This window comes from Sturnira hondurensis, unplaced genomic scaffold (genome assembly GCF_014824575.4).
Source record: "Sturnira hondurensis isolate 20B ecotype Veracruz unplaced genomic scaffold, ASM1482457v3 Scaffold0019006, whole genome shotgun sequence".
Classification (NCBI taxonomy): domain Eukaryota; kingdom Metazoa; phylum Chordata; class Mammalia; order Chiroptera; family Phyllostomidae; genus Sturnira; species Sturnira hondurensis.
The window spans coordinates 6,646,154-6,663,834 of NW_028091637.1; the positions used below are offsets into that span (position 1 = coordinate 6,646,154).

The 17,681-nt window shown below is 40.5% G+C and overlaps 1 protein-coding gene and 1 non-coding gene across 5 annotated transcripts in view; both read left to right on the plus strand.

Annotated features, from left to right (window-relative positions):
• Positions 1-206: 206 nt before the first annotated feature.
• LOC119004132 (small nucleolar RNA SNORA42/SNORA80 family) lies at positions 207-346 on the plus strand. The gene has a single exon (XR_005070125.1). It is a non-coding gene; the product is annotated as a small nucleolar RNA SNORA42/SNORA80 family (small nucleolar RNA).
• A 9,209-nt stretch (positions 347-9,555) lies between these two features.
• CMC1 (C-X9-C motif containing 1) overlaps positions 9,556-17,681 on the plus strand; it is a 72,901-nt gene continuing 64,775 nt past the window's right edge. For 3 of the 4 annotated variants that reach the window (XM_037070842.1, XM_037070841.1, XM_037070843.1), the window contains exon 1: positions 9,676-9,758. Coding sequence is in view for 1 of the 4 variants with exons in the window: in XM_037070839.1 (XP_036926734.1) it covers positions 9,740-9,758 (19 nt within the window). In the remaining 3 variants the exon portion in view is untranslated. Of the gene's footprint in view, positions 9,759-17,681 lie in introns of all 4 variants that reach the window. The other variant, XM_037070839.1, reaches the window with a different exon arrangement.

Genomic DNA, 17,681 nt, shown 5'->3' on the forward strand with positions numbered 1-17,681 from the left:
GCTCACATAGCCCATCTCTCATCTGTCTGCTCACAGACTAGGAACCAGCATGCATAGAACAGAAAGGACAGAGCAGTTGACACTGCTTATTGTCCTGCCACTGACAGGGCAATCGCAGATCTTGTCTTGAGCCTTCAGTAAGTGCAATGGGCGAATGTGTTGAGGCATGGCCTGAAGTTGGATGAGGTGAAAATATAATTTGTGATGCATGGGTCTGAATTTATGGCAGGCCCACCTCCCCACCCCCAGGATCTCTCAGATTGCCCCATGCCAGAGTAAACTGTGGCCTCGAACCATTGCCTGGCATCTGCTTGTAGGCTGTGGGTACTGAAGCAGGTGTATAGTGGAATAAAAAATATATCAGTTGTACCTTCACTTTACTTATTCAGCATTTAAGAACTAGTTGGAAATGACAAGACCATGACGCAGTCACAGAAATGGGCAGTAGATGGAGAGGATAAGCAGCCTAGAAATAGATTCGAGATACAAAAAGAAGAAGAAGAACTGAAAAAGGAAAGGTAGGTAGGTTATTCAGTAAATCTTTCTGGAAATACAGTGTTAGAAAAAAAGATGATTTACTCAGAAAAATTAAGGTAGGTATTCAATTCCCACCCTAATAAAATGAAATAAAGAGGAAGGAAAGAAAATAGATGTAATTAGCAATCTACTTAAAAAACCCCAGAAAACAGAAGATATAAATATAGTGGATAGGAGGGGTAATTTCTTACTAAGTATTAAATAATGGAATAAAAAAGAAAAATACTCCATATGTATATAAGGCTGTCAAACCATTACTAATAAAAGTAAAAGAAAAAGCAATTACAATGAAAATCACAAACAAGATAGAAAAAGATTTTATACAGAAAGACAATATCTAAATCAGTAAGAAAAATAATATTCAATTCAAAATGGAAAAGAATATGTAGATAATTCATAGAGGGACAATAAAAAGTGTGTCAAGCACACAAAATATTTATCTCTACTAGTAAAAACTAAGTGGTATCCATATGCCTATTTGTATGGGATTAGCAAATGTATTTAAAACAACTTTGCATTGTTGACAATTAATCTACAGTAATTAGCACAATAATTCCACTTTGAGGGATCATCCTTCAGAAATAAACAGAGCTAGAGATGAAAGTTTTATTTTTAGAATATTTATCTCAGTGATGGTTTTAAAAGAAAAATTACAAACAACCTTAAAATTTAACAACAGACAATGAAATAAAATGTGGTATCTAGATGCATCTCACAAGAGGATAGAAACAGGCAAATAGTGGACTGGTGTGATACTGGAGACAGTAGGCTGGGGTTTTTTGGCCTGGATTTTTATGTATTCCCAATGGCATGGTGCATGGTTAGAGAGAACCTGATAGTTTTGGAGAAGGTGACAGATATTTACACAGCACTGGAGAAGCTAAGCACACAAACTCCGGATCAGATTTCTGTGTGTTCCCATTCAGTTCTGTTGCTTGTATGATCTTAGTCTATGGTCAGTGAGGGAACCGGTGCAGATCTTCCTATTAATTGGGACAGTGTCTCTAAAAGCAAGGACTTGAATCAGTTTTAAAAGGAAATGACAAACAAAGAGCAAGTAGTTTTAGCCAAAATTGTGTACAAGTGGACTATGTTGGAATATAATCCCAGGGAGCAAGAGGGAGGGACAGGGCAGAGTGAAACAGGGGAGGAGGGAAAGACAAATACTTAGATGCTCTATTGAGTTGTCCACTTCGCAGGTTACTAGGGCTGGGTACCCTGAGACCTTTGGAGGTGTCTTACAGAATGTGCTTTGGAACTGCCTTTCCAGGAGATACAAAGCAGGACTCATTTATCCATTGGATTCCGCTCACTGTTGACCAAGATGGCCCCACAGGCATTATTATTTCCCCTTGCACTTCTGGGTTGTATATGTGTGACAGCTGAGAGGGTCCCCAGGGGTGTTCCGTACGGCAGCGTCAGAGAGGCAGGTGAGAGGTACGAGGTGCTGCCAGATGCACGTACACGAGGAGGGTTGAAGTGTACAAAGAGTGTGGCCACATAGGGGAGTTGGGGCTGAGAGGACTCAGAGCGACATATAAGACATGACCTATATACAAGTGTTTGGTGACTCGGAGAAGAGCAAAGACCCAGAAAGGCAGGACTGGAGCTGAACCTCAGAGTACCTACAACCGGAGGTTCGAACTCCACCAAGATTTTCTCAATCTCAAATTTCTGTTTCTCTCTGGTTGGGCATGACCTTTTCTTTCTTCTTAGAGACAGCTTTCTCTACAGGGCATACAACTTGTCTCTTACGGGCTTTTACATTTTGCATTTTATATATATATGTAATGTCTGCCTCAGGAGACAAACTGGCTGGTATACTTAGACTCATATTTAACATTTCCTAGGGCAAAATTTCATTGGCCAATTTTAGGTCAGACACCCATTCTTGGACAGACGGTATGGTTAAACAGAGGTGTCATGTAAGGATGTGAGGACACTGGTAGAAACCAGATAACAAAGAAGGGGAGGGGCAGTTTCCTCAGGAAGAGCAAGATGCCAAGCAGATAATGCCAGAAATGTGTTACTCGTGTTCTACATAAGGCAGTGCCTGGGCCAGAAAACATCTCTTAAAGCACGAAGAGTCTAGAGGTACCTTTAGCCAAAATCAGAAAGGACAACAGAGCCTAAATGAAGGCAGAGGTAGTGACAGGAAGGAGAATGGAGGTGATGTGGAGGAGAAATAAGCAATGGACCACGTGACCCACATTGATTTCACATGGTGTTCTTACATTCTCCACTAACAGGGACTTACGCCACAAACATCTACATTGCAAATGCCAAGTCCTGTGACAGATGCTGGGGCTGCAAAAGTGCCAAAGACAAAGCCTCTCCCCTCAAAGAGCAGGGAGTCCCTGTGACTTGACAACACGAATACCTCATTTCTATAGGAAGCCTTTCATCCGTGCCTTGTCGTGGAATGTCATCGAATCACTGAATCCACGACACAGGATCCAGTTAATGGAATATATTCGTGTAGGCACTCTTCTTTACAGAAGGCCAAGGCCTGAATTTGTGGCAGCTCTTCATTTGTGCTGACTACTTCCTGTCTGTTATAAAGATACCAAGTTCAGTGCTGTGGGGTCGTTTTGTCTGGGCAAAGCACTGGTGAGAAAGCACTGCAACTTGACAGCAATTCTCAGCATTCGATTGTTTTTCCCTCTTGGGTCTTGTCTAAATGGCTCCAAATAATAGTGGCCAACCTAGTTATTTCAACCATATTCGTGGTTCGTGATGGTTGTCCTACACCTATTTTGTGCACTAACATGCTGCCAGTTAAACTCCATTTGTCTTTCTCTTGCTGCATACCTAATCATCCTTCAAGACTTACTTTAAATACAAGCACTTATATAAAGACTTCTGAAATATGAATGAATTTTTCTTTCTTCTAGGTTCCCACATCATCTTCTATCATGTTGGACTGTAATTATCTGCCCATATGTTTGTTTCTCTCTCCTTCTCTAGATTCCAAGTTGCTTAAGGAGAGAGACTTCATCTCATTTGTCTTGTCTCTCCAGGACTCAGTACAGTGTCCAGTTTACGGGAGGGGTGGATGATGAATTCAGAAAGTTGTCCCCCTGTCAGATTCATAGTGCAGAGACATTTGGGCACTAAAAGTTTTCACTGACTTGACTTTATTTCCTCTAAATAAGCAAAAGATCCTTCAGATATTTGCAGTACAGCTGGCCATCTGACTAGAACATCACTAACATTTCAGACTCAGTGTACAACAGAAAACACTGCTGTCTTTGTTTGTTAAGTTTTTCAGCTCCTGTGAGAAATTCTGCAAGGTATCACAGCATCCGTACAAGACCATGGTAGCAGAACTCCAACAAAAGTCATGTCATGTCATTTTCATTATCTTTATTACTATCTCATTTTTTTTGAGAACTAAATGTCTGACCCCAGAGAAAATTGTGGTCTGTCTTGAAGGAGGCCACCCAGAAAATAATACACAGTAAAAACAAAACATGAAATATAGAAAGCCGTCTGCAGAGGTGAGAGGTGATTTTTTCACACTTTTTTTTCTCACCTGATAAGTGATAGGGCACACTGTTAAATCTCCTTTGTTCATTTGAAGGGTGTTTCACATCATCCTGATTTAAACATATTGTTACCTACATTTCAGCCCTGAAGGCAGGGTAGCTCTGAATTATCACATAAAACAACAACAACAATATAATAAACAAACCAGAATATAGTATAATAATATCAATAGTTTTTTTAAAAACAAAAGATTTTTATCATAGTAATGATAGCTAGAGTCTATGAATGGCCTACAATTTGCCAGAAACTACATTCAGCACTTGTGTATCTCAGCCCATCATACGGGATTGTGTTATTGAGAAAACTAGGTGAGGAGGAGAAATGATTTACCAAATGCAAGTTAGGAAAGCAAATGTGTTGATACATGGATGAGTCTCAGAGCTATCAAGTTGAGCCAAAGAGGCCAGATATGTATGATTACTTTTATATAAAGTTCAAAAGCAGCCAAAAGTAATCAACTCTCATAGACATCAGAAGAGTAGTTACTTTTGCTGGGTGGGGTTTGTTCAGAAGTGGGTACCAAGGAATATTCTGTGTGATGAGAAGTGTTCTATATCTTGACTTGGGGAGTAGTTCGAAAATGTGTACAGATGTAAAAACTCGTTCAGCTGCACAAAGATTTGTGCCATTTTCTGTATATATTACATCTCAATAAAAAATGTTAAAAAGTAAAAGGGGGGACTGGAATTTAGCTGGTCAGTTTCAAAAGTCCCTTACATTCCACTCCACGCTCTTTCTACGATGACTCCAGTTTTTAAACACAGAATTGTACCCATTTGTGCACAGAAAAGTCTCCATAATAAACAATCACAAGTAAACTCATGTAGTGGCAATTACTGGGTACAGGAGGCTGGTTATGAAAGGATGAGGTAGTAAGCTGAGACTAGTTTATAAAAAGTTTTGTGAACCTTGTTAAAGGGAAGGGTATGGATTTTATTTATATGGGGAGCCACTGAGAGATTTCATATAAGAAATGTTATGGTCATATTTGCTGTTGTAGGTCAAAGAGACCTACAACAAAAAGGATGATGGGAGGAATAGGGAAAAAGTTAGGAGGCTGTTGCTGGTAAATCTTGGATGGGATGTTATGACAGTGTAGTTGGTAGATGAAATAAAGATATATTAAGGAAGAACTGAGTAAATGTTGGCATCAATTGGATGTGGGTGATGAGGGACAGACAGGAGCTTGTTGAAGCGACCAGGTGTGGCCTCATCCATTGCAGTAGGCCTTATGTGAACACCAGGAAAACAGGGACAAAGTATCCTCCTCTGGGGAAAGACTAAGGTTAGGCAGGTTTTCAGGGCTCTATCCAAGTGATTTGGGATTCAGGGAAGGTTTGTAGTCCTTGTTAAAAAAAAACAGGTTATAGGCTGAATTGTGTCTCAGAAAATTTGTGTTGAAGTCCTAAGCCTAGTACTTGAAAATGTAACTATTTGGAGACAAGAGAGAGTCTTTGAAGAGGTAATTAAGTTAAACTGAGGTCACTAGGGTAGGCGCTAATCCAATATGAGTTGTCTCCTTATAAAAAAAAAGGAAACTTGGACACAGACACAGATGGAGAGAAGATCATATGAAGAGAAAGAGGGAAGATGACTATCTATAAGCCAAGGAGAGGGACTCTCAGAAGAAACCAAATCTGTAGACATCATGGTCTTGGACTTCTAGCCTCCAATTATGAGGAGATAAATTTCTGTTGTTTAAGCTACCCAGTCTGTGGCACTTTGTTACGGCAGATTAGCAAACTGATATGTGTCCACTTGAACTTAAGCTCATTCAAATCAGAGATGGTACAGGCCATAGGGAGCTCAGGGCTAAATCATGTAGCTCAGAAAGCAGACAGAGCCAGTAGGGCTCTGAGAGTGATCTTGGAGAGTGATCTTGGAGCGTGAACTATTTCCTGGCTAGAAGGAATTCCATCAACTGGTAGGGATGGGGGATTCTAACATTTTTCCAAATTTAATTCTCATCGGCTCACAGGTAAGGCAGAGCAGAGCTATGGGTGAAAAACCTTTAATTCTGACGCTGGGCAGAGTCAGAAGGAAGAAGGGGCTGACTGACCATCTCAGTATTTTAAAATAACCAACTGGATATCAATATAGAGTGAAAAAAAGAGATAGGTATAATCAGAATTGACTTGATAAACAACTTAGATATTTGTACTTGCACGTTCCTTGGTTATTAGACTAAGAAATCTATATAAATACATATGTATTAATGTCTAGTCTATATACTGCATGGCTCTGCCTTCATTTCGTATCCTCTGCAGTTGACAAACCACCATTCTTGCTCACTTGGATTATTGCAACTTTCTCCTAACTGGTTTGACCCAGTAATAAGACTCAAGGGCAGATCGTGAAGCATGAATGGTTGCATTGCCATGATATTCTCATGTGTCTGTATATGTTTGCTTAGGAATGGAATCATCTAGAAATTCTTGACTCCTTGCTCTAGTCTCCTAAGTTCAATGATAAAGTTCAGATTTTTCCTGTGCAGTTACTTTTACATTCATCCTTTCTTTTTACCTTTCTTCATATCCTAGTTTAGGCTGTTTTCCAGTCCTCCCTGAACTACTGCAGTGGCCTGTTTACTGTTCTGCTTACCTCCTGGGTCTTTCTTCATCACCTAAATTTATCCTGCAGAAATCTTTAGAAAACATCACTTTGACCACAGTGCCATTTTTCTATTTGCTAGCCATCAACAGTTCCTGAGTGCCTATAGCAATGAATTTAAACACTCTTCAGCTTAATGTTTAAGGCTTTGGAATCTGGTCCCCTCTAACATTTCAGTCTCATTTTCATCTACCCTAGTATTTCAAATCCTCAAATGTGTTTAAGTGTTTTTAAAAAATATTTTTTTAAATTTATTTTTAGAGAAAGGGAGGGAGAGAAACATCAATGTGCAAGAGATACGTCGATCAGTTGCCTCTTGAATGCCCCCAGTTGGAGACCCAGGGACCAGGCCTGTCACCTAGGCATGTGTCCTGACTGGGAATCGAACCAGTGACCTTTCAGTTTGCAGGCTGACACTCAATCCACTGAGTCACACCAGCCAGAGCTAACGTGTTTTTGAGCATTGCCCTCCACATTCCTATCATGCAGCCCTGTGCTTTTCACCCCCATATGGTTCCATTTCTTACCTACCCGCTTTCCATGCCCCACCTATCCTTCAAGAACATCTCAGATCTTTTGTTCTTGTTTTTCTCCTAGTGTGACATGCCTTCTCTGTCTACCTAGGCCACCCACCCTTCAAGGCCAACCATAATTTCTACCACATCTTTGAAGTCTTTCCTATCCATCCTGGCATGCAATCCTCTGTGAAAGGCCACTGTGGGGCATTTAGGTGACAGATTTGCCTGAGCCCTACGGATCATGGTTAAATAATACATAGTTCCTAATTCCCAGGACAACATGTTCTTCTTTCTCTTTATGTGCCTGTTGCAATTATTGTCTAAAGAATTGTCTATGAATAATTCAGTAATAAGTGATAAATCACTAATAAGTGATATATTAGGAAATTTTCTGCTTTTAACTGACAATTCAATTTCTATGACTTGACTTTTTAAGAAATGGCTTATGTTTCTCAGTCTTATGTTTCAAAGACTATAGAGACTTTGCCCCTGAATGATGTAGTTTAATGTAGAGAGAGGAGAGGGATACACTATTACATACCAGGCATCGAGGTGCAACTTTCACTAGTGCTTCTCATAATGTGACATGGCTGGCGGTGGATTTTATGGGACACACAAAACCCATGATTTTAGAGAGATCATTACTTAGGATAAAGCTAAAGTGGATAGTGCCTATTTAAGTTCTTTTTTAAAAAAATGTGAGTTGATTTAAATAAAAATATCAAATAATAGTGGTCCAAGTGATACTCGGTCTGACAAAAACTATAGAAGTGGTCTTTAATTGCTAAAACAGTGTTATATGATATCACACTGATGTCTCACAACAACCTTGCAAATTAGAAACTAAAGTCAGGATAAACATCAGAACTTCTTTCAGTCGGAAAGCTAATAGGTCCCAATGCAGGTGTGGGTAGGTACGTTTTTGACTAAAGCTCTCCAAGTTTCCCCTTTACCCCGATGCTCTTTTGCGTATAGGAAGATTTCTTGTAATTACTTAACTGTGCATCCGACTTGTGTTTTCATACCTTGTATCATCTCAAATACATTTACTTTCTAAATTAAATCCTTCCCCTCCAGAAAAATAAAAGGTGTACCAGGATAACAATTGGTGTATTTCTAAGCACATTTACAAAACACAAGGAAAAGGATCCCATTTCCTGCCTGGCTGAATGAAACATTAATTCTTCACCTTGGCACCTCAACCTACAGCTGTAATAAGGACCGTTATGCCCAAATAGGCCCTTAAACGGAAGACCTGCTGAGCAGAGACCCACTTTCCCAGCCCTGCTCAACTGCGTCCGTTTTTCTGCCAACTGACCAGGCGGAAGCAGCAGCAGGGGAGGAGGGACTGCAGGTAGGTGGGGAGGGGATCATTTTGAAAGCCCTAAATCCCTCGCAGGGAAGAAGCAGCTGCTCCTTGTTTTTCTAACATCTGTCCCATCTGTCCCCGGGTGCACGCCACCCTTCGGAGGCTCAAGCTAGCTAAACGTGGATATGACAAGGAAGCATTTCTGAAAGCTGGTCGTGAATGGAAATGGGCATAACTGTCACCAAAAAGTTTCCTCTATTGAGAAGAGGGTAATTGGGGTTCTTAAGGAGGATGGTTACCACCTTACTTCATTTTCTTCACAAAACACACAGCTTTATCAGGGTCGTGGTTTGTAACATCACCCAAATCGGACGGTACGCCCTGAGGCTATTATTTCACTAAACAGAGACACCCCTAGAGCCCAGTGTTTAATTTTAACCTCTAAGGGAGCCAGGCTGCTAATTTGGAAAAGAAATAATGGCACGGCATACATACTACCTTTGTGGTATTATAATAAGCTGTGCCTATCTCGCGAGCAAGGCTTTTATCACAGTTAACAGCGTATTCCTTGTATCTGACCCTCCTTCCAACGCGTTGCACCTCGAGCATGAGGGGACCTTATTTTTGTTCAATTATTTTCCAGTAGTATTCAAAACCACGGCTGGAACCTGGCAAGCATGACATAGACATTTATAAATGAATGAACATTAACGAAGAAAAAAATAAAGAAACAGGATGATTCATTTGGTTCTCCCAAAGCGGGTGTAGAGGGTGGGGCTTAAATTTAGACCGAGTTACTAAGGGAGTCGCAGTCCCAAAGGCCCACAGCTTCGGTTTCTGTCACTAGAGACCCAAACCGGCGGCGGTCACTCGGGCTCCGCCCAAAGCAAGGCTGCCAGGGTTTACGACGGCTCCGCCTCCCAAGCCTGCGCACAGCCACGCCCCCTTCCCGGTCGAGTCCCACTGTGAAGTACGCACCACTCTTTTCACGATAAGGGGCGGGGCCTGGAGGGCGCAAGCGCAATAGGCAGCGGAAGTAGTGAGTGGGGAACGGGAATGGGGTCGGCTGCGCTTTGAGAAGGGCAACGCGCTCCTCCTCCTCCTCCTCCTTCGGCGGGAAGCTCTGGACCGCAGCACGTGCAGCGGCGCCTAGGCTCCTCCCCTCCCCGCCCCCTGCCCGGGAGTGGCCACACGGCTGCCTTCTTCAGTGGCCGAAATGGCGCTCGACCCGGCAGGTATGAGGGCGGGAGACAGGGGTTGCTGCTGAGTCTTGGCCTGGGTCTCTAACCGCGGGCCTGCGGGCCTGCGGGCTGGGGGCCGGCCTAGGAAAAATGCCAAACTTTTAGGTTGCACCGCTTCCGCAGATGTCTCTTCCCGCCTACCGTACTGCTTAGGGTTTTGGGCCAGCCCTATTTTCTTCCCTCCGCCACGGGCTGTCTCCCCGTTTCTTGTGGTTAGATTAGTGTTAGGTATAGGCATTGGGTTTCTTGTCCGAGCCCTAGTACACAGGTGGCTTACAAACATTTTCCTTCTTCACGCGGCAGGTTCCTTCACCCTCATTCTGTTTTTTCGCCCTGCTGGGACACAGACTCCTTTAAATATCTGTAGCTCAACTTAAAAACAACAGTACAAAGGATCCATCACTGTGGCAAGAGGCATTTGCTTTGCAAAGAATCGCCAAAGTTGTCATCAGTGCTATTTTAACTTAAGTGTTTCCACCCATTTCCATCTGCAACAGTAGTTTCAGTTCCCTTGGAATCCCTTCCTTAAGGAAGCTCACCTGTGGTATCTTTGCTTTAGGCTATTTATGTAAGAGTATAGTTAGGAGAAAATCTTTTTGGGAGGGAATGGTTAATTGTTCTAGTCCATACCCTTTATTTTACGGATATGAAAACACAAGGCATTGGAAGGAGAAACGGATTCAAACTTTTGGAGATTCAGAAATGAAAAAAGTCACACTGTTGGACCTGAAGGAGGAAGAAAAATATATGTCGCTGACAAATAATACATTTATTGAACACTTTATTATCAAACTGTATATTCTCAATTAGTCGACAATAGGGTGGTATGGTAGATACTATGATCTCCGTTTTACAGATTAGGAAACAGGATAAAGGACTTTGGAGCGTAAAAGAACTTCCAGAACATGTAATGATCATACCAGTATTGGGCCAGGAGATTGTACCAGACTTTATAGAGCAGTTAACAATTGATCTGGGCTTTGAAAGATAGAATTTCTAGTTGTTGCAGTCGGCAAAGATGTGTCAGAATGAGCAAATGTGTAGGCAGGAAAATGCAAGGTGTGAGGTTTGGTCGCAGGGTGAATACCTTGATTTGGTTGGTGGAATTAAGAGGAATGTCAGTGAGGGATGGGAATGGGAAATTCAGATTGGAAGTAGATTGAGGCCTATAGAATTGTAGTATTTCTAAACCAGAAGTGACATTCATAGTAATCTCACACAGATGAGAGAAACTCGGGTTACAGGCTTTCGAGTGTCTTGATTCTTGAGTTTAGACAGGGAAATTTAGGGGAAAAAATCGACATTCTTACTGTCTCCTCTTTCTTACTGTCCAGAGTTTCTTAACCTATTCCAGTCTTGTAGTGTGCTCAGGGCCACACGGCTAATTGCAGGAAGAGCCAACTCTGGATGGAACTCGGATAATTTCTCTCTTAGTCCAGTGCTGTAGGCGCAGACTTCATTTGAGTTATTTGTTGATTAAACAGTTGCTCCTTGAGTGCCCGTTATATGTCATGTATTGTTCTAGGCCCTAGGAAACTGGTGTATAGAACAAACAAGATCCCTGCTGGGAATAGAGCTTGTATTCTGGTGGTGGAAGAAAGAAGACAACTCCCCCCACCCCCATTAGACACACACTTTTACAGATTGTGATGAACATGATGAAGAAGATAAACAGTGTCCCGTGGTAGATGGGGAGAGAAGACTACTTTAAGTAGTGCTCAGTGAAGCACTCCTTGAGGAAGTGCAGTTGAATAGGAATCTGAAGGATAAGCAGCCATGTGAAGAGGTAGGGAAAGAATGTGCCAGGCAGTCAGTGTTGTAGATGCTTAAAATACTTGAATGCAGGCCAGAATGCAGAGGAATCCTAAGGAAAGATGTTGGAAAGTAGGTAGGAGCTAGGTGCTGCGGGGGCTTGAGGGCTATGATAAGAAAGCATTTGGAGGCTTTGAAGGAGGGCATAATATAGTTATAAAGTTATATGATGGCCTAATATAATTTATGTCTTTCCTACCCTGGATGCAGTGGCATGGGTTGTTGGGGAGTCTTGAGTGAAGAAGACAGACTGAGATGGTAGAAACTGAGTACACTTGCTGCTGCCCCGAGTAAGGGTGGGGAGGGAAACTCCCGGAGGCATTAAGGATGGAGGCATTAAGGATAGTTCCTTGGGTGTATTACTTTACAGTTGGGTGGATGGTAATAGTGAGATTTCATGACAAGATCGCTGGAAACTTAGAAGTGGGGATGGAAACAAGATTGGAGTGGAAAGTAAGAAAGGGGAGTCAGCAAGAAGAAAGATTTTAGACAAAATTCTTTATCTGGTTAAAGTGAAAATTACAAATGTATTGAAGCCTCCCCCTACACACACCTTTTTTTTTTTTTTTTGGTTTGGTTCATACTTGAAGCATAGCTTCACATTTTGATATTTCTCTTGCTTTTTATAGTCCACCATGAATGGTATGTGCCCTTGTCGAGTAGGTAGTTATGCTAAATGAAGCTTATATTGCAAAAATTTATTTTCCCACTGGTTTAGATTACATTTTTGAGATCTTTATCCAGGTTTGATCTTCATTTGGCTGTAGCTTTTAAGTAACTATAGTGTCCATTTTTCTCAAGAAACTCTGAACCCAACAATGAAATGTGGATTACATACTTACTTTGCATGTCATTTTATTGAAACTATTTCCCTTTTTGTTAACATAAAAGTAATAACACCATTCTTTGTAAGTTTTTATCAGGTGTAATTATGTTCATTATTCTCTCTTACTATTTGATTGCAGAGAGGAAAAGCTGGAGAGAGTCTGAAATACTCAGGAAAAGCATCTGGGCAGAGACATTACATTTCTGAAAAAGTGCTAGTGCCTGGTTGGTTTTCCAAGTCTCTCACACTTCAAAGTGTTCTGTAGATATAATATGCAGAGGAGAGGAGAATCACTGTTCCAAACTCTCCCAGTTTTATTGACTGATCTTTCCACTGTATTTCCTTTGTTTTTCAATCTTCCTATTTCCGGAAGAGATTCTCTACATCTTTAGCCATAAATGAGACCTGTGATTGCATAGTAATTTTTAAGAAATATACAGTATAGCTTATTCTTTAGTAGGACTTAACCATAGTGATTCTTACTCCAAGTTAATAGTTTTCTTTACCAATTTATAACTCTTTCTACAAATATTGTATATTTAAAAAATTAGTCAAATGTAAAATTAGAAAATTTAAAAGGTGGTTTACTTTGAATGTATAGCCCATGATAATCTCTAGAAACAATGTTAAAAGTTGTGCTTGTTAAAGTAGAATTTTCATAAAGGTAAAATTATTTGTTACTTATGCAAAATTATTTACTACTGATGCAAATATGTTTTGAAGATTTTCTTCAACTTGTTAATTAGAGAGGGAACCAGTAAAATGTAAAAAAAAGTTCAGAAAACAATTGAGAAGCTAGATAAATAGACACTTTTATAGATTACTGGCTTAGATGAAAACTGGTTTATTTAAAACAGGCCCATAAACTATAATCCTTTGGGGCTGTCTTTTGCCCTGGTCAGAGATTATTTTTCTCTCTATTCAACAAAATTCTAGAAGTTAAACTGCCCCTACCAAGTTATAAAACAACCCAGTGCTATAACTGAAAGAACACTGGTGTGTAGGCCTTTGCTAGTCTCAGATCCAGATCCAAATCCATTTCTGACATGATTATCTACCCAGATGACAACTCTCAGGAATCTGGGCCTGATCATTGTGACTTTCTCTAATAACTAGAAGAGATTCCTTTCTCCTTTTTCTTCCACCTCTCTCTTAGCAGGGTAGCAAGTTGCTCTTCCCTGTCAACTGATGTGGATTTGTTTTCTACTTTTGTGTAGTAGGGCAATGACAACTTGAAAGGTTTCCTTGTATCAAGTGTGTGTGTGTGTGTGTATATGTGTGTTCATCCCTCCCCCAGAGATCTGCTTAGGGGATAGTGATGGGACAGTGGCCTCGGGGTGGAAGGTGGGGTGAGGAATTTTACGATATTGTATTCTTAGATGTTGAAGGTATATGTGCCTTGGGAGGGCATTATTATGGTAGCTCTTGGAGTCTTAGTGTTGCACGGGTTCTTTTAGTGGTTCCGTTGGGGTTGTTGGTAGATTAGCTTTAGGGGTACCAGTACTTAGATTTACTGGCAATTTTTAATTTTTGAATTAGACACGTAAGCGGATTTGAAGAACCTTTTTCCGAGCATAATGCAATTAATATGTAAAAGATAATGTAGGTGATTAAAATTTTTTGATTTCATGATTACTTCTGTATCTCCACACGATCTTCTCAGACATAGACATACATTGTATTAGTAGAATTAAAAATCTGGTTAATTTCTATATTTTGTATATATCTAAACTCAGAGTGTGTTTGCAATAGAAAATACATTGTTTCTCTCACTAGATTAACAAACTTCTAATGGGTGGTTCTTGGAAAGATGAAAAACACTCACTTAAGCAAAAAAAAAAACACAAGAAAGTTGAGATCAAAGAGGAGCATTTGCTGTGGCATGGGGGTTTGAGTTGTCAGTTATGAAATGTCCTGCAAACCAGTTCAAGGACTTTGAATTCTATTCTCAGAACAATGGGAAGACTGTTGAGTTTTTTGAAAGGAAATGGCATAGAATGTTCCTCATTTTGTGTTTATTGGACTTTTGATTAGATTGAGGTTACGGAATTTCAGCCAGATGCTGTGTAAGTGGTGATGTTTCTGTCTCGGAGTGTCATATCTGGAGGCACAAGGCACACGAAGTGCCTCTGTCACTCATAGGTGGTGTGAATTTTGAGCCTGCTGTCAAGGTCTTGTTCAGTTCTTCTTGATATGTCTTTCCTGTCTTGCAATTAATAAGTTGTCTGTGGGCAGATAATTTAAAACCTTGCAAAAGTTCTTTCCTCATCAAAAATTCCCCTTTGATTCAGCATCCACAGATGATTTTTGCCTTATTTAGTCTTTTCTACGATGGTTGCAAAGTAATGATTTTCTACCTCCAGTATTCTCTCCATGTTTATTAGGTGGTTGACATTTTGCTGTTAGCAAGAGATCATTGTATTTCTTGTTTACTTATTGATTTATTATTGGTATGGACTTACTAATTCCTGTTTTATCAATAATTTATAATTTGTTACCATATGTAATTATTTTGGTGCTCACATTTTCCCAGAGTTGGCCAGTCAGAGTTCCTACAAACTAGTTTTTGGGTCCTTGTGATGTGCTCCTATTATTATTATTATTGAGCATTTCTTGTATCTACTTGGCCCATCCATAGAATTAGTCATTTCTCTGACAAGCCCTGGTTCCTTTTATTGGGACATGATATTAAAGAACAAGATCTGGGCACCAGGTCTGGGTACCATATGCAAGTGATTTATTAATGGAGTGCTCTTAGGAAGAAAACTTGTGGAGTGAGGGGAACAGAAGAGGGAAGGGGAGGAAGCTCAGCAAGATGATTTTAGGGAAAGCCTGTCTCAGCCTGAACAGCTTTGGTGCACGATGGAGTACACGGTTTGTCCTGCTTTGGAGGCAAGGGAGCAGGGTGTTGTGCTGTCAGTCATTGCCCACTGCGGGATCTGGGAGAGGGTGTAGCATCAGGAAAAACTGCACAGTGGTACCATGTCCGAGGACAGTACTGAGAAGGGTGCAGGTATAAATGCTTCTACGTTCTCTCCTAGAGGGGGATACCAGCTGTACCCTAAAGCTAATGTATATGAACCTATTAGGAACCTTAGTTTGGGTAGTGAGAATTTGTGTAGTGATAGGTCAGGTAGGAAGGGGTACTTCACAAATATACACATACACACAGATGTGTGTTCAGCATCCAGATGCAAAGTGTTGTGGGGTTGTGGTAAAACAGCTTGAATACGAATCACATTGGCTTGAGATATACTTAACATATGACAAACTGTGCTTTGTTATCTTGCCTCTAGGCAATTTGACAAGCTATTTCTGCTTTGTGGAATTTTCCGTCTTCCCTATTTCCAGATCTGTCTTAACTCTTGTTCATTTTTGACACCTCACTTTAACATCAGTTTTATAGGAAGGTTTTTCTAATTGTTACCACGCTCGATCTTTCAAAAAAAATTTAAAGAATATTTGGAATTAAAAAAAAAAAAGAAACACCAAGCTATCAAATAACCTGGGTATAGAGTTTCTTTCATTCTAGATACAAAGTTTTTTTTTTTGCTTGAGAACTAAAAGGAGACCTAGAGATGGGATGTGTCTATATCAAATCATATGAGAGATAAAATCAGGATGTGACAATGGGAATGCCCTGCCTGGGCAGTAGACAGTAAACATTTTTTGTATGATCTCACTTCTTTAATGAACTCAATTGGAAACCAGGTGATTGGAAAGGATAGGACAGTTACTTACACTTAGTAAGACATGGCGCCCCAAGCCCAGGGAGGCGTGATCCTGTTACAGAAACAGCACCGAGTGGAGTTTTGGCAGTAGTACCACTGCTCTCTGGTTTTGGACTTTGCCGTCAACCTCGTGCCCTTAGAGTGTTCTAGAAGGTGTGATCTGAGGTTTGAAGATGAGGGGCAGGGAGAGTGAGATATTTCAGATAACTGCGCAGGCTGCTTCCCGCCTTCATTTTTTGGTTGTAAACCCTGGGAATTGGTCTTAGTGTGCATTGGTCTGAGTCAGGGGGTTCTTGACTCAGCACAGAATTTTCACCGCAGGAAAGGGCAGCTTAAAGTTTATGTTTCATTTACTGCATTATTATCATTTTGATATGGGGTGTTCATAGCATATTTTTAGAAATCTCTAGGTTTATAGATGTTAAATATGTGAGAAATATTACTTTGTACCTGATTCAAGTGGAGCAAACAAAACTGGGCCAAAATAAGAATGCTGACAACCTTCTCCATCATCGCCAGTTATATATTTACATTTCTAAGTAAAGAGACGGAAGGAAAAAATTTAAGAATGTGGTATTTTCTATTCCTTATCGTATTTTTCTAAAGAACTGTTACTGGGAGATTTGTGCAGATCAAAGGATGTGTTAACTAAGCATGAACTAAGCATGAATAATCGAAATGTATCATTTTAAATGTTTATGCTGCAGAATAAGGAACCTTTCTTGTCTTACTCCTTAGTGTGTATACACTCCCTAGTGTGGTGATTGGTATGTAGTAGGTAACTAATAAATACTTGTTAACAGGATGAATATCTGTAATTATCAAATGTTGAAACTTTTAAATGTCATTTATTAAAGTTTTATTGCATATTTATCACATGCTAGAAGTTGGAGTAATAGCGATGAATTAGGCGTGATCTCTGACCTCATTAAAGTTAAGTTTCATGCAGTGGTTCTTAATCTAGCCTCATCTTAGAATTATCTAGGGAGCATTTAAAAATACCAGTGCCCGAGTTTTACCCCAGCATTTCTGGTTTTACTGGTCTGTGGTAGGGTGCAGGCATCAGAATTTTATAAAGACCCCTCAGTGGTTGTTAGATGTAGCCAGAATCAACAACTTTTGGTACCAGATCTGTCTTAGTGTAGTCAGGCTGCCGTAGAACATACCATAGACTGGGTGGCTTAAATAACAAAAATTACTCGTTCAGAGTTGGGGAGACTGGGAAGTCCAAGATCAACGTGCTGACCAATTTTGTTACTGGGTCTTCTCCTTACAAGGCCACCTATCAAATTAGGGCCCTAACTATAAGACCTCATTTAACCTTAACCTCATAAAACCCCTATCTCCAAATATAGTCATATGGAGGTTGAGGGCTTCAACGTGAATTTTGGGGGTGAGGTGGGGGACATAATTTAGTCCATAGCAGGCACTGACCGGTCAGGAGAAGATTGTACAGACAGTGTGATGTGAAACATTGTAAATCCCAATGTGTTAGAGCCATAGTATTGGTGACCACAAAGTCTCGGGGTTAGAGGAAAAGTCTCTTCC